General features: G+C 45.1%; 1 protein-coding gene across 1 annotated transcript in view; it reads right to left on the bottom strand.

Annotated features, from left to right (window-relative positions):
* The window catches only part of trpc5a (transient receptor potential cation channel, subfamily C, member 5a), a 56,407-nt gene extending 30,750 nt beyond the window's left edge, over positions 1 to 25,657 (bottom strand). Inside the window, 2 exon segments of the mRNA XM_053416673.1 lie at positions 25,062 to 25,164; positions 25,431 to 25,657. Of these exon segments, the coding sequence (XP_053272648.1) occupies positions 25,062 to 25,164; positions 25,431 to 25,657 (330 nt within the window).
* Positions 25,658 to 25,927: the final 270 nt, after the last annotated feature.

A 25,927-nucleotide genomic window follows, 5' to 3' on the forward strand; every position in this document is an offset into this window, starting at 1 on the left:
CAGAGAAGAAGAAGAAGAAGAAGAAGAAGAAGAAGAAGAAGAAGAGACAGGAGAACGAAGACAGCTAAGGAGACAGATGGAGGAGATATGAAAAAACAGGCCGAGCCGTTCCGAGCAGGAACTGTGAATTTTACACCAGCATGTCTCTGATTTAATGACGGGAAGGGGAAAGTAAAATAAAACCGCTAAATATTCATGACCGAGGGAGAAACTGCCAGATACATGTCTGAGAGACACCAGGAGACCAAGTGACTCATTTAACTGTTCACTGGCTGAGTCGAATCAGAAATAATCACAGTAAATGAATATAAGAACCAATCAGGAAGAGAACGTGTGTGTGTCTGCGTCTTCGATTGATAAACTTTCAAACTAAACTTTGTCCAAACTAAAACACGACCCCGGAGTTTTGAAACGGAAACAAGGCCTTTACACAAGACTCTGTTTAAGGGGGAGTGTGGAAGTCAAAGGGGCTTCACCACAGCAGCACTGATAATGGACGTAGCTGTAGTTTCTTAAGATGGAAAAAATAGATATTTTACACGAGTTCTGTGCATCGAGATCTGATGGTTATCACCGAATCTGCTTCTTGAACGTCGCACGTCAGCTTTCCAGATGTTTCAGGATAAAACCAAACCACTGGCAGAGAAGAGAGGAGGTGACAGAACTCCAGATGAAACCCCCGGAGCAGGAGGACGTGAGCCGTCCCGAGGGTCACCGGTGGAAGCCGGGTCCCTATCGACTGCACCTGGGGACATTGTGTGTCTGAGAGTGACGCATCTCACACGCAGGGGAATGTTCAGCCTTTAAACCACACAATCTGAAACACACACAGACGCGCACACACTCTGTTGCACACACAAACAGGAACATATACACATGCACATACCAGCACTCAAAGACCATTAGCATATACAAACACACAGCTGGTAGGCGTCGAGGAAAATACACACACACACTTAGATACACAAAAGCATGAATCTCTCTCTCTCTCTCTCTCTCTCTCTCTCTCTCTCTCTCTCTCTCTCTCTCTCTCCTCTCTCTCTCTCTCTCTCTCTCTCTCTCTCTCTCTCTCTCTCTCTCTCTCTCTCTCTCTCTCTCTCTCTCTCTCTCTCTCTCTCTCTCTCTCTCTCTCCTCTCTCTCTCCTCTCTCTCTCGTCATGTGATCTAATCAGAGCTAATGTGTTGCCAAACGACCTCAGAGGGCCGTCAATCAGTCAGACAGACCCACAAAAGACAGTGTGGATCTATCCCCAGGGCGGGTGGGCACGCACACACACGCACACACATACACACACACATTACAGTATTACAGTATTCTGCACACACATTGATACAAGCACATACACACAAATAAACATAATGGGATTGCAAAACTGTGTGTGCGGCACACAGACACACTTAATGGTGATGCATAAGTCAAAGTGTGCCGTTAGAGAGATGGAGCACGAGATGAGGAAATGGAGGAGGAGATGTTAAGGAATGTGTAAGTGTGTGTGTGTGTGTCTGTGTGATTGATCCAGTCCCCCCTCTGCAGCTCTGACCTCCTGCTGAGACGCTGCATTTACATTTCAGATGCTGAGTTCAGGTTCTCGTCGCCGCTGTCGGACACAACAACGTCACGACCAGGATCGAACATGTGACGCTTGACCAACATAGACGGATGCGTTTGCTGCACATATAAGAGAAGAATCAAACTGAGCTGCCAGGTCAAAACGTTCTGATTCACATCGACAGCCACGTTCAAACAGGAAGCAGCAGCAGCAGCGTCTTCTAACGCGTTTTCATTTTGTCTTTTAATCAATTGACAGCCGAGCTACACACGCTGAACAATCTCTTTCTGAAGGAGGATCAAAAGATAGCTTGACCTTTTGTCCTCCTCTAAATGTTCCCCGAGGCCTGAATAAATACGGTGGAGAATTCATCTCGTCCTCCGACTCGAGCCCGCCCTCCGGCTGTGAGGTGAGCGTGCACGTCATCGTTCACGAGAAGACGCCGGAGCTGAAATCACATTTCATCAGCAGAGGTGTGGATGACTTTATTCAAAAAATCTGATGCTGACAAACAAAATAATCTTTTGACAATTTCAGAATTTACCCTGAGACCACGGTGAAACCTTCAAGCGTCAACTTCAGCATTTTAATGGAGTTAGAGTCTGAACTGGGAGTTAATCAAAGAAACGCCTGAGTTAGAATCGTTTTATCCTCATGTGTGTGTGTGTGTGTGTGTGTGTGATTGTGTGTTCTCCAGCTCAGATCAATGTATGGACTGATCCTCAGCTGCTAACTGGATCGGTTCTGGGCTGGTTTTTTTCTTTCTGTGTCGCAGCAGCAGTAAACCAACACCGACATGTTTATGGGCGATGAAGAGCAGCGGCGATGAAGAGGCTGAAATATCAATACAACGCAATCAGGACAGGAAATGAGCAGCAGCCTCCTCTCAGACGCTGCTGCTGCATCTCACTGCAGGAGGGGGAAGAAGCTCTATTGTGTCAGAGAGGAGGAAGGCCTCTCAATCCTTACCACAGACGAGCTGAGATCAATTCTGATGGAGTGTTTGTAGACCATCAGTCATTGTCACAGCGCCCCCTGCAGGTCCGGGACTGCACAACATATGCAGTAACGCGTCGAAGGTGTAATTATTGTTAAAAAAGTGATTTCTGAATGAAAAGCAGAGCAGTGATCAACTGTAACTGATCACATGTGCACAGCGTCTTCAGCAGCCATGACAGACACATTTCACAGGTTTTAATTAGAAACGACAGACGACTTCTGTCCGAGCGAGCCACGTCCTTGGGAATTGGAAAGCAGGCGGGGGGGTGGAGAGTGTTTGACATTCAGAGGGCTCATTAAGCAGAGTAACTGATCTGTGGCTTTTTAATCATCGCGGCCTTTAATAGAACATTTTATCACCAGAAACGCTTCAGACAAACGCTGGAACAATGTTTCATGTCATCGATGACGAGCGCTGATCTGAGGACAGTTTATCATCTCTTCTCTTCGGATGTTCACTTCTTCACCTCTTTCTCATCCTCACAGTTTTTCTCACTGGAGCTGCTATCTTCTCTCATTTCAGTTTATCCAACTCTGGCTCTATCTTCACCTTCAAAACACGAAGGAACACTTTGTTTAGCTTCGACATCGGCTGGAAACAAAACACCTGCTTCGTGGTAAATATCCCATCCTGAGAACCTGCTCTCTTTCTGTTCCATCTGCAGGAGGTGGTTTGTATCTACACACACAGGAGGCCTCTCTATGGGCTTTGAGACATTCAATTGTACAGGAGTTAAGGAGGCCTTTTTTATGCGATATTGATTTTCCCGACGTTAAATGAAATGTCAGAGCACTCTGCGGCTCGCTGTGAGAGACTGCACCGAGCAGCTGCTTACTGAAGCACTCCTACAAGGCTGAGGTGTCATAAAGACTGAGCCCAGCGTCTGATCAAAGCCTGACGCGCCTTCAAACACAGACACCGAGCACATTCCGTCTCCACGTCGGGACATCGTCTCTCCCTGATCTCCTCCGTTAAGTCATGAAATCCACGAGAACAGAACGAGAGAGAAGAACTGAACGACTGACCCCTAAAAGAAAAGTGAAGAGGATTTTAAAGAGCTCTTCAACTTCTAGATGTTGATTGAAACGACACTCCAGCTGTTTTCAGATCTGCACTGAAGTCAATGTTCCTGAAGTGTTCTGGAGGTTCTGTGAGTGAGAACACATGAAGAACAGGAGCTGTACTCTAGAAGACGAAGATGGTCCACATTTAGGAGATAACCATGAGCTCTTATTGTGAAATATGAAGCTCTCACTGACTTCATGAGGCCGCTCGGCCCTTTTATAAGTTATTTGACTTTTTATTGTAATTTTCCTTGAGCTAATGGGTCCATAATGTGGATTTACATAGAAATTAGCCTTTTGTGGACGGCTCAACCACTTAAGGCTGAATGGTTGAATAACTCGTAACATTAACTTGGTCATGCAGCCGCTGCAGGATTCAACGAGCCCCCCCGACAGAGATCAACAGCTCAGAGGGACGTTCATCAGAGGATGTGGGTGAGATTCCTCCCGTGTGCTGCTCAGTGCTCACACACAGATATTTAGCTCATGCTGGCTGTGAATGAGCAGGTTGTTATTCAAGGACGCGCGGTGGTCACCTGACACACTGGCTTTCAAAAGAACACACAAGTGATTCCACCGCCACAGAAATGTTTTGTGAAACCACTTCACCTGGAGGACGACACCGTTTGGCTTCATGTCAAGCTCGGAGAAAGAAAGAAGCTTCAAATCCAGTTCAAATTAAGTGGAGGCACAAATAACATTTTCATTCCAATTTCACACCTGAGAGAATAAAAATGGTTAAAGAACCATCACCGCAAATATTAGTCATTTAAAAAGAAATCAAGAAATTATGAAGGATAAGCTATAATTAAAAACTATGTACGGTTGGAGATTTGCGTTCAGGTTTCCTTTGATTCATGTGAAAATTACAAATCAGCAACCATCTGTGGAGAAATCTACTGATATTAAGTTTTCCAACAGACTTTTGGGGCCTAAAACCAAAGTGAATTCCTCTTTCTACGAGCTGCCTCACATTTTAATGCAGTTTCTTATTTTATATCGTAAACTCTGAGGTTCTGATAGAATTTAAATCCCGTCCACATCAATATCTGCCGTGTCCCTCGGCTGCTGAGTTGTGAGAACCCGGTGTCCTGCTCACAAAGGGCTGCGCGGTCAGAACAGCATCTCTGCTCAGATTAGATTGGATGAAACTTTATTGATCCCTGAAGAATAACTGGGTGGTCGTGGGAGCTGTGGTAATACGATTCAGGCACACAACGGTAAAAAAGTACTCAAACAGAATATAAAATAATCAATAAAGTGGAGAGTCATTGCAGCGCGGCCCGGTGCCAAGAGCTACAGTGCAGAGACATAATGGAGAATCCAGCAGCTGCTTCAGGTCCAATACGAGAGATTCCACTGCTTTTCAATTGTTGTTTTTTTTCCACACAAGCTAAAAATATTGACGCGCATCAGCAGAATCAAATCAGCGACCTCAGCGATTACCTCAGACTCATCTCACCAGGAGACACGGAGAACAACAACAAAGACAACAGTTAGGTTAGGATCTGAAGAACCTGCAGAAGCATTCAAACGTAGCAGCTTCCCCACGACGGCCATTAGCAGCCGTGCGGACCGAGTCTGTTCGGTCCGATTCAGTTTCTGAGGCAAAGAATGAACGGGAATCCTGATTGAAATGTTGTGCAGTAGTGTTTTTTTTAAGGTATTTAAGTTTTTTGCCGCTGCAGCATCTGACGTAGATGTAGATCCGTCTGTCGGCTAAACGACTGAGATGTAGAGCAGAGCCTCGCGGGCCCAGCGGCTGTGTTAACACCCTGTCGGCGTGCCAGGACGCCTGCTGCCACCATGTTCCCTCTGATGCAGCGGAGACGGCCTCCATCAAGACCTGAGACCTGAGAGCTCCTGTGCAACGTGTTTCCATTCTTCATTCTTAGGCTGAGCTCGACTGTAGGTGTGTGCACGTGTGAGAGGAAGAATGAAATAACAATGAGCCTCTGCTGCCGATGTGCACGTATGTAAAATATGCATGTAAAGAGTTTTTCAGTCATGAGAACATGGATTTATATCACGCGAGCATTATCATGAACTTTGGCAGGTGCAAATGCATACAGCAGTGAACACACACACACACACACACACACACACACACACACACACCACGCACACACACACACACACACACACACACACACACACACACACACACACACACACACACACACACACACACACACACACACACACACACACACACACACACACACACACACACACACACACACTTTGAGCATCACTTTCTGAAAAGGGAAAAATAGTCAGGTGGTAAACTCTGCCATGACCAACTGGTAAATGTGGGGAACAACAATGGGTTGAGCAGCCCAACCTCTCCCTGTCCCCCCCCCCCACACACACACACAGACACACACACACTCAGTGTTAATTTTTAATCCTATTTGCAGGCTGCAGACGACGGCACAGTGAGTGAGGAGCGTGGGGGGGATTTATAGTGAGGGAGATGGGAAATGATGAGACAGGGCATGTTGGGACACACACAGACACACACAGACACACACACACACACACTCTGAGCAGAGGTGAGAAGATGGGTGAGAAGAAGAAAAGACAATGCGGCAGGCGAGGAGATGAGAGTGCTGAGATTGAGAGAGGCAGGAAAGACGGCTGCAGGAACGTTTCAGTGATTGTTCCACATTCCTCAGATCTGTGGGATTTGTTTTGCTTCACATCTGCAGTTTGTTAAATTCTCCATCTAACACCAACAATCCTCTTCTAGAAGAAAGCCATGACGGCTCAGGAGTAAATGAAGCCAAGACTCATAGCTGCCTCGGTTAACCCTGGATCTTCTTCTCCAGCTACGAGCCCGTTCATTTCCCCAAATATGAAACACAGTGAAAACAAATCCTTAATTTTAAATAAAGTTCTTCTTTGAAACCACATCCTTCCACCAGGTTACATGGAAACCCCTTCAAGTGGTTTCTGTGTTATCCTTCTGAGAGGGAGAAACAAACGCTGATGTAAAAATAATATTCCAGGACGTGAACTCATCTTAACTTTAAACAAAGATTAAAAATCCTCCCCAGTCGTCGCTGTGTGTGAGGAAGGAGCCGAGTGTATTATTGTAAGAGTCTCTACTTCAGGGAGCAACAACACAGTGTGTTTACATCTGTTTCCCATGAGCCACCGGGACAAAAGACTGAGTGACAACCTGTCGAGCGGCTCCGCGCCTCACAGCCCGATTCCGTGTCTGGATATATGAAGCAGGCAGTGCTGAGGCTGAGCAGGCAGATGATGGGATGAATAAAGATTTACACTCCAGCCTCTCAGTGGTTATTATTATTACGTCTTTAAATCTCCTGCGCTGGCGTGAAGTCGGTGTAAGTCTCCTCAACGTCACTGGAAGACAACAGAGGCCACAGAGAAGATGTCCCACTAACTGTGAGACGTGCTCCTCAGACCTGGAGACGGAGTTGGATTAAAGGCTGCCTGGTTTCCAGGCGCTGCAGGTTATTGATCGGTGGCGAATCCCTTTTTAAACGCCACGACATGTGAGACCTGGATACTGGGGCCACATCCTAATGAGCGCCATCCCTCACTTTGCTTTCTTAACCTTCATTATCTCAGGGAGACGCTCGATGAGCTCAACGCAGCCGCCGCTCACAACTAATTAACGTCGATACTGATATACACTGGGTTTAAGTGCCTTGCTCAAGGACACAGGAACAATTATAATGTGAGGAAACGATCAAATGAGCCTTTGAAGTGTTTAATAATAATGTAGCTGTGGCCTCTTAATAGAAACAGCTGATGACTGCAGCTCAAGACTTTAACTTTAAATGGGAATTCACTTTAAATTAAATATCATCAACATGAATCAGAGATAAAAAAATCAGGTTTTGACGAATGGGAAGTTTGCTCAAGGAAACAGGGAAGAAGGAATGGAACCTGCGACCTTCTTCTTTTCTAAAGTCCTCATAAACCAACTGTCCTGATCTCGGGGCACGTGAGGTTTGCTGGAAGGACGAGTGAAGCTCCGACAGCAGCATAAACAACCTGCTGCACCTTGAACCAGGGTTAAACTCCTAACTTACTTTGAGGCTCTCAGGTAAAACAGGGAGGAAGTGTCTCTCTCTCCTTTCTCTCGCTCCACATCTGTATTTCAGACCCGTCCTCCCTCCCAATTTCTCACCCATAAATCCCCCCCCCCCCCCCCCCCCCTAGCTGCATCGTTTCACTTTAATTTTCAACCTGCCTAATTTTTCATGTGGGGGTCACCTCCTTCTTTCCCTGTCCTCCCCTGAATCCTTCTCTCTCCCTCTCTCTCTATCGTTCCCCCCCTCTCTCTCTTTTCATCCTCTGATCTCCGACTGTAAATCTACAGACGAGTCTCATCTCTTCAGTTTTAGCTCGATGTCAGTTCCCAAACTAAAAGCAGATGTTGTAAATACCAGATCTCAGAGAAACCGAGTTGATGAAAGGATTTCATTTGTTGATTCTCCAGTAAAATAGTCTCGTTTCTCCACTTGTGTAAAGACGGAGGTTTAACATTCTGCAGCGATATGAGACACTTGAGATCACTTTAGTTTGAAAACACCTCAACTGAAACAAACCGAAAATATATAAAGGTGACTTCTCCTTAACAGGGATGAATGTAATATGTGTGGTGGGCGATGGAAACAAACTGCAAACAAATAAAGCTAAAAGATGCAAAGAAATATTGTATTGAATTCTGCTGATTTATGTTTTCCTGACCGTATCATCCACCTTCGTGTGGACGTAGTGTCTCGTGGTTAATCTCCTTCAGCACATCTCACTCTCTCTGGCTTCTCTCTGACTGATGGTGCGTTAAAATCTGAGACGAGTGCGTTTATTACTCCACGGTGTTGTTGGCATTTGAGAGGCGAGCAGACGCATCAGTCACTCCTGATATCGTGTTCGCAGAAAGTGACACACACACACACACAAACACGTGCACACAGGAGAAGAAGCGGCGTGTGCTGCCTCTGTCCTCCACACATCGGCCCATTATCTCCAGAAGTAATTGCTGTGATTTCGTAATGGCCCCGCGCTCATTGTTTGTCAAATTATGGACGACTGCCGTCTCTCGCCTGTGGATTAAGAACACAATAAATTGCTTTGCTCCAACAATGAGCGGCCGGTTTGTCCCGGATGGACATGTTGTGTTATTAGGTTTGAACATGTCGAGCTGGAGCCGGTGGAGGTCCTGGCTCTCACGGGGATCGAGTGGGAGAACGCGGGGACTTTTCCCACGGTTATTATTGTTATTGTGACGGAGAGTTTCTGCTGCAGCCGAGGTCGATTCAATTCTGACCACTGGGCTGGAAACAGGTGGAGCTCTGCTTCTACTGTTTATTCAAGACGAGCCTCCTCCTCTGTGATGAAGGACAGAACCCATTAAATCTGCACCGGGGAGATTAGGGTTCGATTTCCATCTTTGTGTATGTTTATCAGCAGGATGACTCGGCCGGGCCCATTGCCATGCATGACCCGAGGAAGAAGTGGACGCTGACATATTCAGAAGCCCGTGAACAAACACAGATAAAAACACACAAACTCCCACGTGTAGAGAAACAGCCACAGATGCTCACATGTTTTAAATCACGCAGACATGCACACACGTGGACGTGGTCTCTTCCAGGTCACGTGACTCACAAACCTCCATCGAGGTGTGTGTTAGTTCACAGGATTACACAAAAACTACCTGAGGGATTTCCTCCAAACTTGGCGGGAGGGTGCAGTCTGGGTCGGGGAAGAAGTCCTTACATTTTGGTTTGGATCCAGGAATTTCTTTCCATCTTCCTCTAACATTGTGCGATAGGAGGGTTTCTTTTTATATTTGTATTGATTTCTCAGAGAATAATTTGTGGATACTGATAAAAAAGAAGAAGACTGATATCTAGTGGATTTTTATCGGCTCTTGGATGAGGTTTGCACTCTGTTGACTCAAGTCTTCATTATTGATTCGTCTAATGATTATTTGTTCTATATGTTGTAGAAACTGTCACCACAGGTCAAACTTTGTCGTCTAATTTCGGACTGAGCAACTACTGTCTTTCTTTTTGGCTTTGACACACAAACACACACACACACACACAACAGATGACTAAGCTGCAAAGGTCATAGACTGCACATCACATGTCTAGACAGTATTCTCCAGACAATTTGACATTACACCCCTTCATTACAGGTGTGTGTGTGTGCGTGTGTGCGTCTGTGCGTGTGTTTTATTAGTGTGACAGTGATGGATCTGAAAGAAGAATCCCTCCTTGAACCCCCAGCTTGTATCAGCTCATCGGCCTGGGGTGCAGGTTCAATTCCCACTGTTACCGCCCACAGTGGCAGTTTAAATAAACGATTACAAGTCAATTAAAATGAAGTGATTGCTCGTGAACAGACCGAATCCGACCGTCCAGGAAGCCGTAGCTGATCCCATCTGACAGCTTGAATCTGATGCTGCTGTATGACGGGTTAGAAATGTCAGTAGTCGTGTCACAGACATGAGAACAACGACTGACGACCACGAGCATCAGTCCGGCGTTACGCTGCGCTTTATTCACCACTGACACATAATTGAACTCAACAGCAACAGGAACCAGATGTTGAAACACAACCTGACGGGTTTCAGATAATTATTTTGAAGCTGCTCAATACATACGAACATGGAAATAAAACCTGTGCCTCAATGAGTGCATGTGTACACGTGCACTAAACTGCAGGTTCCTGTGATGATTGATTTAAAGATGTTGATTAAGTCCATTTGCAGTAATGAAAACCTCTGAGGTATCTACAGAACCATAAAACCCATCCATAAAAAATGTGACTAATCAATACTAGATAAAACACAGGGCATTGGGTTGTATGGTGGGGGGGGGGGGGGGGGGACATTAGATCATCAGTTCCTTTCACAGGAAGTCGAGTGACACTTGAGGTCACTCTGAACAGCAGCTCCTGGATGTCGGATGCTGAGGGGAAAGTTGTTTTCAATGAGAAGGCGATAAAAACGAATATGGGGATTTGATGCAGAGACGAGTGATCAGTCAAACCTGAAGACGACTCACAACATGTGACAAGATGTACAACGACTGCTGTTAAAATGAACATTTCTATAAAACATAGAGCCTCAGAATGAGATAAGTGGACCTAATAGCTCCTCCCACATCGCTGCCCTCTAGTGGATGTTTTCCTTAACAGCCATTCCAACGTAAAGGAGGCATGGAAGAATGTGGGAAGTGACGTTACATCGTATGACGCCATTTCCAGTAAATTACCATTGTGTGTGTGTGTATGTGTGTGTCTGTGTGTGTGTGTGTGTGCAGAGAGTGCAGTAGTGCTGCCTCTAACTACAGAATACATCAGTATTTGTCAAGTTTGCGATAAATGTGTGTGTGTTTGTGCGTGCGTGTGGTAATCTATCGTGGTATCAGCTGCAATCATTCGCTTTTCAATTGCCTCCTAAGAGGGTCATTGTGACTCTTATTATCATAGATAGGTAGAGGAAGAAGAAAGGAGGAAGAGCGGAGAGGAAATGAGGGGAAGAAAGAAAATGAGAGGCAATGAGAGCAAGAGGAGAGGAAACAAGAAGGAAGTCGAGGAAAGGAAACAAGAAGAGAGTAGAGGAGAGGAGACATGAGAATAGGAGAGGAAACAAGGAGGAAATAATAGAAGCATGGGAGGAAATGAGAGAGGGAAAAGGAAGGAGGGGAGATGTGACAAGGACACGAGGAGAGGTGAAGAATGAGGGATGTATGAAAGTGGTCAAAAGAGGTGAGAAAGAAGTGAGGCAAGAGGTGAGAAATGAAGGAGGAGGAGGGGAAAAAGGTAGAGAAGGAAAAGAGAAAGAAGAAAGGAAGAAGAGGTAAGGTAAGGAGGAGGAGGGAGGAGGGAGGGAGGAATAAGACGTCACTATGATGAAACACAAGCAGACGGAGACGAGAGGAAAGAAACGCAGGTTGTGCGTGAACACCGAGACTCAACGTCACGGCTGGAGCGTCAAGGAGAGAAAGGAGGAGCAGAGGAGAGGAGGGATGGAGGGAAAGTTCAAAAAAGAGAAGGATGGAGAAGGAAGAAGATGGAGGAGAAGACAGAGTCCACAGTGGGATAAACACACGGCCTGTGTTTCACTCTGCTGCACAAAACAATCACAGGCCGAGCTCATCGCTCTCCATCTATCTGTGTGGAAGCTAATAAAAAAAGAGTGGAGGAGGAAGAAAGAGGGAGAGAGGAAGGGGGGAGGGATGGAGAGAGAGAGAGATGAGAGAGAGAGAGAGAGAGAGAGAGGTTTTTTTTGTTAAATCTCGCCCACACGGGTCAGAGCCGAGCAACAAGAGAGAGAAAACGTTCTCTGTCAGGAGCTGAAGAACCTGCTCCTGGTTCCACAGGAACGAGTTCCCTGTTCGACCAGGGAGCACTTTATTAGGAACACCTGCTTATTCACGTTCAATCAGCCAATCGCGTGGCAGCGCTGCAGTACCACCCGTCACCATGGCGTAAGTTTAGGGAACTAGTTTTGTAGAGTAATTTCAAACAACTACTTTGATTTTTTTGCCTAAATTTAAGTTACTAATTCAAACTTTAACAGTTAGTTTAACTCACTTGACTTTAAGCCTTAGAGCCTGAAAGTGACGTGTTAAAAAACAATCTGACTTCCAGAGCTTATTAAGAAGTTTGCAGTGTCCTGTGTTTTGTGAGGAAGATTGTGTATTTAACATATATTCCCGACATTGACAAGAAAATCACATGAGCACAAACCAGATGTTTCGCATGTGGAGGAAGATCTGAACCTGTTAGAAGGGTCGCGTTGTGGGGCTCTGACAAACCTATAATACGTATACACACATATAACACACAAACACAAACACACACACAGGGCTCCAGGTGCTCTTCGTACTCATGTCTACACTTCAGATGAACCGAGAGGCTGCAGCCATCTGCTGATAATGTTCACCAGAGCAGACGCAGAGTTACAGTACGACAACAGGCAGATGTACAGACACACACTCGTTCTGACGGAGCTGACCTTTCTCATCCTGACACACAAACCGATGAGACTTTCACTTTCTAATCTGATCCTCTGAGGTGGAGCTCAGATAAGATCCACGTTTCTCTTCCGTCTGAATCCTAGAAACACTTCTTATTCTGTTTCATCTCTTTTATCCTTTCTTTCTAAACCTTTCCCTCTTTTCTCCTGCTCCAGCTCCTGTTGACTGCTCAAGAAATGTTGCATCGCTGTTTTCTTATTTTTGTGTGTTTTAGTTGGACACACACACACACACACACACACACCTACACCGTGAGCCATGCCAGATTGGCAGCGGCTGCACATTTCAGATGCATCCATCTCTCTGCAGCTTGTTGGACGGATCACTGAGGTTTGATCCGTTACACAATCCGCTTCATCAGGACGAACATCACACAGAGGAAAAACAAGAGGATGTGATCTCGTGGGAGATGTTCAGTGTCACAGATAATAAAGATGAGCGCTGGATATCGGTCCTCGCAGCAGAAACGAAGCCAGGATTTGTTGTTCGCTCTCTTCTTCATATTTGTTGTTCTCTTTTTGATATTTTATAAACACAAAAATGGTGGGATCAAAAATCTGACAACAACCTTTAAACAGGGGCGTTGCAACATGGTGGGCAGAGCAGGTAAATGACTGGGGCTCCCGGGCTGAGAGGGGCCCCCCACACGTCTATAATGAGGCCCCATGTCTGTAACTTTCTGCCAGAGGATTTGATTTCTCTGGGTTTGAAAGTTTTTTGGGGAAAGTAGGTGAGGATGCTGTTGATGAGGTGAACAGGAGGAAGAGGCTGTGTTATGTGGAGATGACATCTGAGGTAGAAGAACGAGTTTGGCTGCACAGGGGCTTTAATGCAACATCCACCATCAGGTTGCTCAAGCCCTGCACCAGACCACGATGGAGTCATGATGGAGGAAAGTCCCCGACTGAGACTTTCTGATGAAAAAATTTGGAAAGCGGAAAATGTTCCAATTTAAAGAAACTCAAACCAGAAAATATTTACTTTCTGTCGACTGGAGAATCAATCAAATCGATCAATCCATTGTTTCAACAACAGGATTGATAGTTTTTCATGTTGAGAAAATGGTTTTGACCTAAAAACACAGAGCTGAGCTGCAGCGGCTGTGATGATGATTCTCCCCGAGTGATAAACTGTGGGACAGCAATAGATTAATTCTCTCACATTAACTGGATGTTTCCAAAAACTGCTGACGAGTCCATGTTTTCAACAGTGACGAGCAACAATCTCAAGATGCATGATTACAAATACTGTTCATCTACTGCTGGATGTGTGTGTGTGTGTGTGTGTGTGTGTGTGTGTGTGTGTGTGTGTGTGTGTGTGTGTGTGTGTGTGTGTGTGTGTGTGTGTGTGTGTGTGTGTGTGTGTGCGCGTGTTGCAGCAGAAACTTAATGTTTGTCCTGACATTTGGAGGGAGGCTGTGCTCTGCCTCAGGGGAACAGGGGGAGCACTTCAGGAGGGCTGCATGGTGAAGGGTTTAATGTACAGGGAAAACCCTGTGGGCCTGCGAACGCGCGCTGGGTTTACGTGCACGCGCGCACATAGACGCAAGGCCACACACACACAAACACACACAAGCATTCTGCAGCTCCATCCATCTCTGCTTTTGTTTCTTCCTCCATCACGCACGCTCAAATACGCACACGCAAGACGCACGGACTCGCAAAGGGTAGAGCCAACAGGGACCCACAAACTCTGCAGGTCTCCTCTCAACACACACACACACACACGCGCGCGCACTAACACGCACTAACACGCACGTTCAGTCTCTTTCCAGCATTATAGAGTCAGGATACATGAACCAACCACCAGTCACCCAAAGCATCTCTCTCTACGCATACACAACCCGCAGCGGCTTCAACGCAACAGCAGCTTCATGTTCTCACACACACACACACACAATCACGCACATAGTGAACCCGCACCGTGCGTCTCCGGTGTGCCACATCAAACGGGATTCTGGGTAAACAACGTAAACACGGGACAGCTCGTGTGCGCGTGAGGAAGCGCAACAAACAGCTGATGAAGGTGGGATGGAGTCCGGACATGTGGGAGGGATGGAGCCGCTCTTACAGTAACAACACAACAAAAACACAAAAACAACACAACAACAACAGCACAACAACAATACTAATGCCCCAGTGAGGGGATGGAGCCTCACACAGGTTTCAGTGAGGATCCAAAAGTGGGAGTAAAGTAAAACCGCTTGTGTTCATCATGGCGCATCTTCAATTGTCAATATTATTCTTGATATACCTGCAAGGTTGGTCACAGGTAACAGCAGACACACACACACACACAGACAGACACACACAGACGCGTCAGTGATTAACAGCGGGAGGAGAGTTAATTAATCAATTAACGGAGGCTCACAGGTGTTAATTCCTCCCGTTTAATGCGGGTTTAATGCGGGTTCAATGCGGGTGTAATCAGGGAAACAGGAGAGGACAGTGGCTCTTACCTTTTCTTCTCGGAGACCTTCGCTCTCCGTGTGTGCGATGAGAAATATAAAAGAAAGAATAGAAAAATATTCGTTCTTCTCCAGATTAACGGTTAGTCCCTTCTCCCCGAGGTCTCGCGCGCCTCACGTGCGGCGGGTTCTCTCTCTCTCTCTCTTTCTCACTCTCTCTCTCTCTCTCTGCGTGAATCTGTCCGTCCGTCCGTCTCCTCTTTTCTCGCGGGATTTCCTCCTCCTCTTTCCTCCTGTCTTCTCCTCCTCCTCTTATTCTTCCTCCTCTTTCTCAAACGCCCTTCTCTCCTCCGCGGGAACGGCTCGTGCTCCTCGCGCCGGCTGGACGCTGCTGCCAACGCCGCTTCTTCTCCGCGCGGCCCATCCCGCCGCCCCTGCCGCTCCTGCCGCTCCTGCTGCTGCTGTTGCTCCTGCGGGAGGAGATGAGGAGATGAGGAGATGTTTCCCTCAGCCTCACTTCTGCAGCTACAGGTGATGGAAACAATAGATTTCACATAAAATGACTGAATAAATGAAAGCAGGCTGCAGGCGGAGCAAACTGCCGCATCCCCCGCATGCAGCTCGTTCTTGATCCAGGAGGAATCAAACAAAACGCTGCGGCTGCTTCACACGCACTTACACTCTCTGCTCCTCCACGTACACATGACGACTACAACCTTTTTACTGATTACCCCCCTGCCCCCTGCAAACTCATATCTCTCTGCAGCCATTGCACTGCATCAATTCGTAGATTATGATGCATTTTTTTTGTGCAAAATGTCATAACATCCAATTCAGCACCAGAATAAAACAGAAAGGGAGAAGCTTAAAAAGATAATAAAACATATCAATGCATAAAGAAGATGATAAGCGCCACTATTAGACTTTCACGGAAAACAACAGCGCCCTCTGCAGCCACACGGGAATCATGCTAACGACGATCTCCGCTAGCAGAGATCGGTTTACGGAACGGGAGAGAGAGAGCGACCTGATATTTTGTTGAGGGGCTGTAGAACATACGTTTCTGTGGATGAACAAAAAAAACTAGATGAGCAAGGTGATGATGTTTCTAACGCAACTGATGTGAATTTGGATAAATACAAATATCTTTAGTTAATAGATGATGATCTAATCAGGAGGATCAACTGCGGAAAATGACCGGAACAATGGGGTTCGGACTTTCTCAAGAGTTTGTCGTTCACATCTGAAGAGGCAGCAGGAGATTGTTCGGGTTCGACTCGATCACAAGGAACATGTGGGGAACATTCTGGCGAGGGGCGGAGCCTGTAGAGCAGCAGGAGGCGGGACATGACGTAGACCTGGTGGCTGGCAGGAGAAACTCCAGAGAATGTCTGGAGACACCTGCGTTCTCACATGCAGATCATTTCAGGAGAACACCCTGAGTTCAGTGCAGCTGAAGACTGCAGAGGCCTTAAATCAAGAGGAATAAAGGGAATTCAGTGCTTAAGAGCTGCGTCACATTTTATTATAGTTCATAATTTTGGGTGAAGAGTGGTTTTTATATCAAAAACCTAAAAGTAGAGTAAAACACAGGACACTGATGTATTCCCAACACGCTGACATCCTCATGTACTCATTCTGTGTGGGGCTAAACGCTACATAGGGAAAGAATGGATGTCTGTGCATATGTGTGTCTGCTAGCGTGTGTTGATGTGTGTGTGTGTGTGTGAACATGTATAATCCATCATAACGCAGACACCTGGTGCCACGGCCATTACTCCTGCTTTGGCCTGGACTGAGGTTTGTGTGTCTGTTTGTTCTGCACAGTGTGTGGGAGTCAGTATCCATGGGACACCTGATTCAATTACTGCATCATCATGAGGAGATGAATGGAAAGACGGAGAGAGGGAGGGAAGGACGGAGGAGATAGGTATAAGGAGAAGAAAGGCGCAAAGGGAGGGGCAGACATGGGGGGGGGGGGGATAAAAGAGGGAACAAAGAATGGAGGAATATGACGGATGAGGGAACAGAGGAGAGGTTAAGAGATAGGGGAAGTGGAAAAGAGGGGAGCATTAACGTGGAGGAGAGGTGGAGGAGAGGAGAGGAAGGAAGAAAAGAGAGAGAAGAGGGTTGTGCAAGTATGTGACATTCTCCAGGACAGCAGCTTGTGTAAGAGAGGTGAAGTTCTGTGACGCAAGTGTGTGTGTGTGTGTGTGTGTGTGTGTGTGTGTGTATGAGCTCAATCAGTGTCCACACACGCACCTCATACATTTTTAAAAAGCAGCTTGTCTTCCTGGCGTCTGCTTATATGGTAGCATACCTCAAAAGTGCATTGCATGTGTGTGTGTGTGTGTATGTGCAAAATTTAACTAATAAAAATCTCAAAGATGGTTTCTGTCCTTTTAGGTCGTTTCTATCACACTGATGTTTAAGTGTTCGTGTTTCTGACCAGTTTGGTTTACGTTAAGTTATTTGATGATATAAAAACAGGCTGAGACTCGTTATTGAATGTATCAGCAGGATCTAAATACCACGGCTCCAAGACGGCAGCGTCCATTTCCCAGAAATTGTCGGCTACATATCTGATTTAAGGGAGGAAGCGGGGACGCAGATCACAACGGCAGAACACCCCTCGTATGCAGCACGGAGCTGTGTCAGGGTTAGAAATCATTCCAGAGATTATGAAAAATGGTTTGGCTTGGCCTGGAGGGAGCAGACCACTGATCAAATCTCCGTCACAGTGATTGTGGCATCGCCAGCGTGGCTGCCAGGGAGGGATCAGCCAACAGCGACCATTATCATCTGCTGCAGTTGGTCTGGGTTCAAACTCAAACTTCTGTAGGAACATGAACACACTGCTCAGAAGTGAAGCGACAAGCCGAAGGGTCGGGCAGGGGGCAGAGGCTGAGCATCGGGTCAGCAAGCAAATAGGCTCTACCCCAAATATACAACTTATTCTGTACTTCACTTGTAACAGGTGCATATAGCAGATCCACCACCAGCTCATGTCTGCCCGATACAGGGTATCAGTGTACCCATAATCTCCTTACTGAGTGGCCTCTAGGGGGCGCTCAAATGCTCATAAGCTCGATATCTTCAGCAGAGGGTAGAGGTTGAAGGAAATGGCTCTTAACTCTGTGAGGTCTTTACATAACTCCACAAAGCTGGTTTCATGGGAATAGAAGACTTTGTGACTGGAGGATTAGAAAAACAGATTTTTCTTTCTTCTTCTCCTCTCGGAGCTTTTCTCTGTCCCCACGCTCGAGCTGCCATTTAGCCTCCGTCTTCGTCCGTGCCTCGTCGCCGGTTTTACGTGTGTAAGAACCCAAATTGCCGGATTACGCCAAAGTCACCTTGCCCTCGCACTTCAGCGCTCAGACGCACACGAACGCACATGCACAGTCTTACATCTAATCTAAAACCCCGCTCTCTGAGACACACTCTCGGCTCGTTCTCGGAAACATACACACACTTGCGGAGACCGGAGGAGGCTGAGTGAGTTCACCGTGACCCTGATGGTAGGAAGAAAAATTACAAAGCTACGGAGAAAGTAATTCGGTGAAAGCAGTTGCACAGAAACCTTCCAATCGAGGAGGATGAGACAAACTCCTCCAGGACATTGAAGCCACTTGGTGGAAAGGATTCGAAAAGATTGATATGATCTGATTTCTTTAATTAAGTGCTATGATTGGTGTGTTTGGGAAAAGAGTGACATACGACTTCGCTGTTGTCTTTAATAACCCTTTGATTTAATTGAGTTAAGTGACAAGCAGGAGAGGAGTCGTATCCATCAAGAGTAAGTGAAATGAATGTGTCCCAGTCTGAAGCAATCCATTGTAGGAGGAGATGAAGAAAGAGATAGATGGACGAAGTCAGAGCTGTGTTACAGTGAATTCATTCTACTGGGCTGCATTCTCTTCTATCCCAGCTTCCACCTCCACACACAAAGCATCCGCCGTCCTCCTTTCACCTGAGCTGGTAAACAGATTAGCGTCCCATCCTGAAAAACACTGCAGCCCCAATCCCATCAGCCCCGACTTCCTGTGCCCGCTCCGCCACACTTTCATCCCGCCTGTACCCGGACGCCGCTCTGTGTCTGGTGCCGGCGTGGGAAAAGATGAGGTGGGGAAGAGCGGGGGGGGATTGTTTTCATCGGATGAATGCAGTTTCCATTTTTTCATTTCCGCAGGGAGAGAGGACACACACACCGGTGAAGTACGGAGAGATGGTGAAGAGATTGAGCGAGAGAGGGCACGTGTGAATGAATCGAAGGAGAAAGAGACGATTTCTCCCAGAAAGACAAACACGTCGACACGATAAGAGAATAAGAGGCGGATTTTGTTCCTGCAAAAATACTTTTATGGTGCAGAAATAATCTGATTAACTGGGTTAATCAAGTGGCGGCTGCAGGGGCTGAGAGCCGGAGCCTCAAAGAGACATTTTCAGATTCGGCGGCCGCAGTAAAGAAAGTGTGAAAGGGAAACTAAAACCGTTCTGAATGCAGTTAAACTTGGAGTGTGAGGCAGTTAGCCATGCTGCCATCTCATGCACAACCAAGGTCAAACATCAGGAACAGAGAGAGAAGCTGAATGAAGTGATGAAGGGGCCTCACAACCGTCGATAGGAGTATAAAGTATCGCCTGCGTCCAGTAGGTGGCGCTTTGACGATGACTGGTTATTGCCGAGTCGATGTCTTCAGGCCGAGACAATCTTTTCATTACTTTTCATCAAAGATGATACACAGGTATGAGTATTGGTATCTGCTGAGAAAAATGGTATCAGAACACGTCTACTCTCAAGTGTGTATAATGCCTCAAGGATGTGATGAACTTGGGAGGAAAATGGGAAATTAAATCCCTCGTCCCTTGTTTGTCGCCCTCTGTGTCACATGGTGAACGATGCCGATGACCATTTCCTGTGTTTGGCCAGAGAGGGTCATCCTGATGTTACTAAGAATATGATTAAATCTGTTGTGTTGCTGCTGCAACAACAGGCTGACAACACAACACACTCACTGTGAGGCTGCATGCACGACACCAGGAGCCTGAACCTGAAGAAACCAAATGGAGTTCACTTCAATATGTAACCCACTGGGCCTCTCCTCCTCAAACTGAGTCCTCATCACATGGCAGAAAAGTACAGGTGGTCAAAGCCGCCCTCTGCTGGCCAAATGGTGTAAAGAGCGAAAAGGACCAGGTGCAGCATGGGGAAAGCAACATTGTGTATTTAGCAGACTGAAGTTCAGCTTTTTCGTATACAAACTGCAGCGACAATCTCCTGCTGCTTCTTCACATGAGAAACAAAAAATCCAGAAAATGTCCAGACACTACTTTATCTGACAAGAAACACAAAAGATGTTGAAATGGGACGACAACTCCAAACACCAGGCCAAGACACGCACAGGAAGGACGAGCAATCTCAGTTTCTTTCACATAAACTTTGTAGTATTTCTTTCTAACCAACCAGTGTAATGAGAGCTCTTCAACAACAACATGAACCAAGCCTCATTTATCACCAGTTTGACATGACTCAAATGACCTGTGGCTAAAAGGTGTCTATTCAAATCAAACTGCGTCATGCTGCCATGAACGTCAGAGTGCGGTCGAGCGTCAGCGGACGTCGGACTCGAAGGTAAAAAGAAAAACTAACAACGTGTTAATGCTGGATTCGGTAAAGGTCATAAACCCCGCCTCCTCCATGTTCGCAGATGAGTCATAGCCCACGATACATTAAAAGTAATTTAAGCTTTAGTTATGTTTTACTATAAAACACATGTTATTGACTGAGACTGACTCGGATTTGGTTGAACACGTGTTCCGGGGAGAACTGCACATGAAGTCATACCTGGGGTATTTGGCTTCATTCCGAATATAAGCTTTACCTTTGTCTGTAAATGGACAAAGATTAAACAGTGGATAGGTTAGTACCACAGGTTTATTTCACATGGTTCCATTTCACGCCTCACATGATTTACCTAATGTCTTCTATGGAAAGTAAATTGGTTTGGTTCGATTTACATGAAGCACTGTTTAAACAGCAAAACATGGAGTTTACCAAACATGCAAACCAATACAACCACAGCGCTGCTCCCATTTGTCCATCTCATGAGCTTACTGGTTAGAAAACATCAGAACCAGAACGCAAGAACACACACAAGACCAACTGAAGACAAAGGTATGTGTCATCTTGGATATTACTGGATTATGATTTTCTTAAATAATAACAATAATTTCAGTATTATAAATCGTTTAATTCCGATTAAAGTTTTCCCTCATCGCAGTCAGTGCTACCTGCAGCACTTTCACAATAACAGACTGAAAAACCTCTTACGGTATTTTAATGTGGAACAGGGGAAGTTTCTGATCAGAGACACAGAGCAATAAGTAAATATGCCGTGAATATGTTGTAAATGATGCTAAATTTCACAGCCGTATTTCTTTTAAATAAATCAACAGAACATATTTATTTTCTTCCTCTTCAGTCGAGTCATGTCAGTCAACTCCTCTTACTCCAATCAAAGTTACAGCTGCCTTAGCAGCCCCTACCAAGTTGCCAGCATCATCTTCACCATCACCAAAATCCTCCTCATCCTCCCACTCTGCATCCTCGTCCTCTTTGTGGGCCACCAACGCTGGCGGCAGCGAGGTCCTGGTGCAACATTGAGCCACTTTGATATCTTAACCTACCACCTGGTCGCTATCGAGGTATTAAAGGTCATAGTGACCATTCTCAACTCTTGGATCACTTATGCTGATGTTCCATCAGTGAGGATTGCCTTTCAAATAGCTTTTTCTGCTACTTTCCCTGGACAATTGCTTTATCAATGTTTGACCAGCATCGATCGCTACCTGGCTGTCGTCCATCCCATCATCTACCTGCGCCTGCGAAATCGAAATGCAGTTAAAATCATTTACATCAGCAGTGGGTTTGCTTTGCTGCTGTGCACTGCAGTGTTTGTTGTGTTTTATGAGTGTGCACTTGTATTAATCAACATCCCAGTGTTCAGCGTCTTAGTCCTCTCCTTGATAGTCGTCTCTTTCTGCAGCCTCTCTGTCCTCCATGCTCTAAAACGTCCAGGGCCGGGGGAGGGGGGCGGGGCTGACCAATTCAAGCAGAGGGCCTTTAACACCACCATGGCTATACTGATGGTGCTCTTATTGTGGTTTCTGGGGATTCTGGTTGGCTTTGCCCTGAGCTTTTCTAAAGCGGTGGGAGACCACTGTTTAGCAGTAACAATTGGTTTCTTTTTCTCCCTCCCGGGGAGTCTGGTGATTCCCCTGCTGTTCCTACATAGAGTGAAAAAACTATCATGTTGTCTGTACAACTCTGAGTAAAGAGAGAATATTTGTAGGCCAGCCAGGAAGTTAGCATCACCATGGAATCCTCTACAAGAAGCCAATGGGACTCTTCCACTGTGTTTTGGTTTATTGCAGAAAATAAAGTCAGTAAAAAATAAATCTTTACGGTACAATAGATTAGAAAAGATCAGATTTGGAGGAAGGGAACCATATGTACATTACAATCGTGGCAGATTAACGCTTCTGAAAGAAACTTCTGATATTAACCTTAAAGATTTTCTATTTTGTATTTTCTCACTCTCTCTTTCTCTAATGTTGTTGATACAGTGATTCTGTACATAAAGCAAGAAATGCAGAATATTAGGGACATTAATATTATTGATGCAAGGAGGTCTGTGTGGTGTTCAGGGCTCTCGGTTTGTTTTAGGGATAAAACTTGTATATTTTTTATTTCTTGTGTAAACGTATCATATTCTGTAATTAAATCAGTTGTCATTGTGATATTGTTAAACAGACTTTCTACTGTTACTTTGAAAGAGGCAAAAATGAAGATGTTCCATGTTGTGTCTATACTCACTGAGAAACAGTTTCCCACAGTTTCTTCTGGTCCCCACAGGTGAAGCTAACAGCTGACAAATAAGACTCCATTTTAAAAATGGCGTCTGTGTAGCTAAGTTAAATGACTGAGTGGAAATCAGTTACAAAACCCAACCTACACTTCAGTTTTAACACAATACACACTGGTAATAACTTAAGCTAGTAGCTTTAGCTCATTAGCTCAGGTTAACTTACTGAACCTACAGCTAACTGTTAGCATCTCGGGTGTATTTCCGGTTTCTATGTTTTCCTTCCTCCTTAATTAGTCCCGCCCCCTCGCTCCCCTGCTAGCTCGGAATACTCTTCTCTGATTGGCGAAAAACAGATTGACAGTTGGTTCGACCAGTAAACGGAGCAGGAGAGATTCAAGGACAACTCAAAACAGCGGACATCTCAGCACCTCCCCAAACAACGTATTACAAGCACTACCTTATATATTAAAATGTATGAAATAAACATTTTTTCAAAAGTATAACAATATTTTATTGATTTCGTATGGAAAATACATGTTTATGGTTCTAATTGTTTCCCTTTGTTAAATATCTTTTCCTTTTGTATGTAATGTTTTATCTTATCTTGTTTCTTTTCTTTTATCTATATCAATTTGTAATTCTTTATTTAAGTTTCAAGTTGTTTATTACATCAGTTTTGCATTCTAATCTTCTAAAACAACTTTTCCAGAAGTTTATTCAAGTTTTCATGTTTCTGATAAGTTTGGTTTTGATGAGATATTTGATGATATCAAAATGGACTTTGACTTTTCATGATTGACAGCTGAGACTGACTCCTGATTGGTGGAGAAAATGCATCCGAGTGACGTCATGAGCACAAGATGGTAGTGTTAGCACCAGAGCTATTTTAGCTCTGTTTCTGGAGAGTGGAAGGAAGTGGAGACGTGATGCCAAAGAACGTAACTCTGTCATGTTGTTTGTGCTTCATTAAATTAAAACAAGGAAACAAGAAGGAGAAGCTGTTTGAATTCTTTATTTTTAAGTTTACATTTGTGGAAACATTTCCTGGTTGGACCGACTTTGAGTAAAATTTGAAGTTTTCCAACTAGAAAAATACTTCATTTAGTAACATGCAAATGAATTAAGTTTTTGTCAACTGTGTTGAAATAGTTCTTAAATTTAATTAGAACAAACTTAATTTAAAGCCAGAGAAAACCCACACAGAGACGTGGAGAACATGCAAACGCCACACAAGAAGACTGGTGAACTGGGAATCAGTTCACGAACATTCTTACAGTGAACACAATGCTAACCACTATACCACCGTGCCTCCCGTTAACTATAATAGACACGTCCTCAGGGATGTTTCTAAATCTAGAGGAGGCAGTTGTGTTCTCTACCTTTGACTCCTGGATAACTTTACTGTACCTTAAGATTCAGAGCCATATGTGCTTGATTTGAAAGTGCAGTACAAAGTCAACTAAGCTTTACCTTTGTCTCTAAATGGACAAATATTACACAGTAGATAAGTTAGTACCACAGGTTTATTACACATGGTTCCATTTCACGCCTCACATGATTTAGCTAATGTCTTCTATGGAAATTAAATTGGTTTAGTTATGTTTACATGAAGCACTGTTTAAACAGCAAAACACGGAGTTTACCAAACATGCAAACAAAAACAACCACAGCCCTGCTCCCATTTGTCCGTCTCATGAGCTTAATGGTTAGAAAACATCAGGACCTGAATGCAAGAACACACACAAGACCTACTGACGACAAAGGTATGTGTCATATTGAATATTTCTGGATTCTGCTTTTCTTAAATAATAATTATTTTAGTATTATAATTCTTTTTTCCGATACACCCTTTTAGGTTTTCTCTTATCGCAGCCAGTGCTACCTGCAGCACTTTCACAATAAAAGTCTGAAAAACCTCTTACGGTATTTTAATGTGGAACAGGGGAAGTTTCTGATCAGAGACACAGAGCAATAAGTAAATATGCTGTGAATATGTTGTGAATGTTTCTAAATTACGCAGCCTTATTTCTTTTAATAAATTTACAGAAAAAAAAATATTTTTCTTCCTCTTCAGACGAGTCATGTCAGTCAACGTCTCCTACTCCAATCAAAGTTACAACTGCCTTACCGGCCCCTACCAGGTTGCCATGGTCATCTTCACCATGACAAAAATCCTCCTCATCCTCCCACTCTGCTTCCTCGTCCTCTTTGTGGGCCACCAACGCTGGCGGCAGCAAAGTCCTGGTGCAACATTGAGCCACTTTGATATCTTATCCTACCACCTGGTCACTATTGAGATATTGAATGTTATAAGGGCCATTCTCAACGTTTGGATCACTTATGCTGATCTTCCATCAGTGTTGATTGCCTTTAAAATTGCTTTTTCTGTTTCTTTCCCTGGACAATTGTTTTACCAATGTTTGACCAGCATCGATCGCTACCTGGCTGTCGTCCATCCCATCATCTACCTGCGCCTGCGAAATCGAAATGCAGTTAAAATCATTTACATCAGCAGTGGGTTTGCTTTGCTGCTGTGCGCTGCAGTGTTTGTTGTGTTTTGTGAGCGTGCGTTGGAATTATCCCTTATCCCATTGTTCAGCGTCTTAGTCCTCTCCTTGATAGTCGTCTCTTTCTGCAGCCTCTCTGTCCTCCATGCTCTAAAACGTCCAGGGCCAGGGGAGGGGGTCGGGGCTGACCAATTCAAGCAGAGGGCCTTTAAAACCACCATGGCCATACTGGCGGTGCTCTTATTGTGGTTTGTGGGGATTCTGGTTGGCTATGCAGTGGGCATTTCTGAAGCGGTGGTCGACCACTGTTTACCATCATCAATTGGTGCCTTCTTCTCCCTCCCTGGTAGTCTGGTGATTCCCCTGCAGTTCCTACACAGAGTGAGAAAACTACCATGTTGTCTGTACAACTCTGAGTAAAGAGAGAATATTTGTAGGCCAGCCAGGAAGTTAGCATCACCATGGATCCTTCTACAAGAAGCCAATGGGACTCTTCC

Source organism: Pleuronectes platessa, chromosome 23, assembly GCF_947347685.1.
Source record: "Pleuronectes platessa chromosome 23, fPlePla1.1, whole genome shotgun sequence".
In the NCBI taxonomy this organism is placed as follows: Eukaryota; Metazoa; Chordata; class Actinopteri; order Pleuronectiformes; family Pleuronectidae; genus Pleuronectes; species Pleuronectes platessa.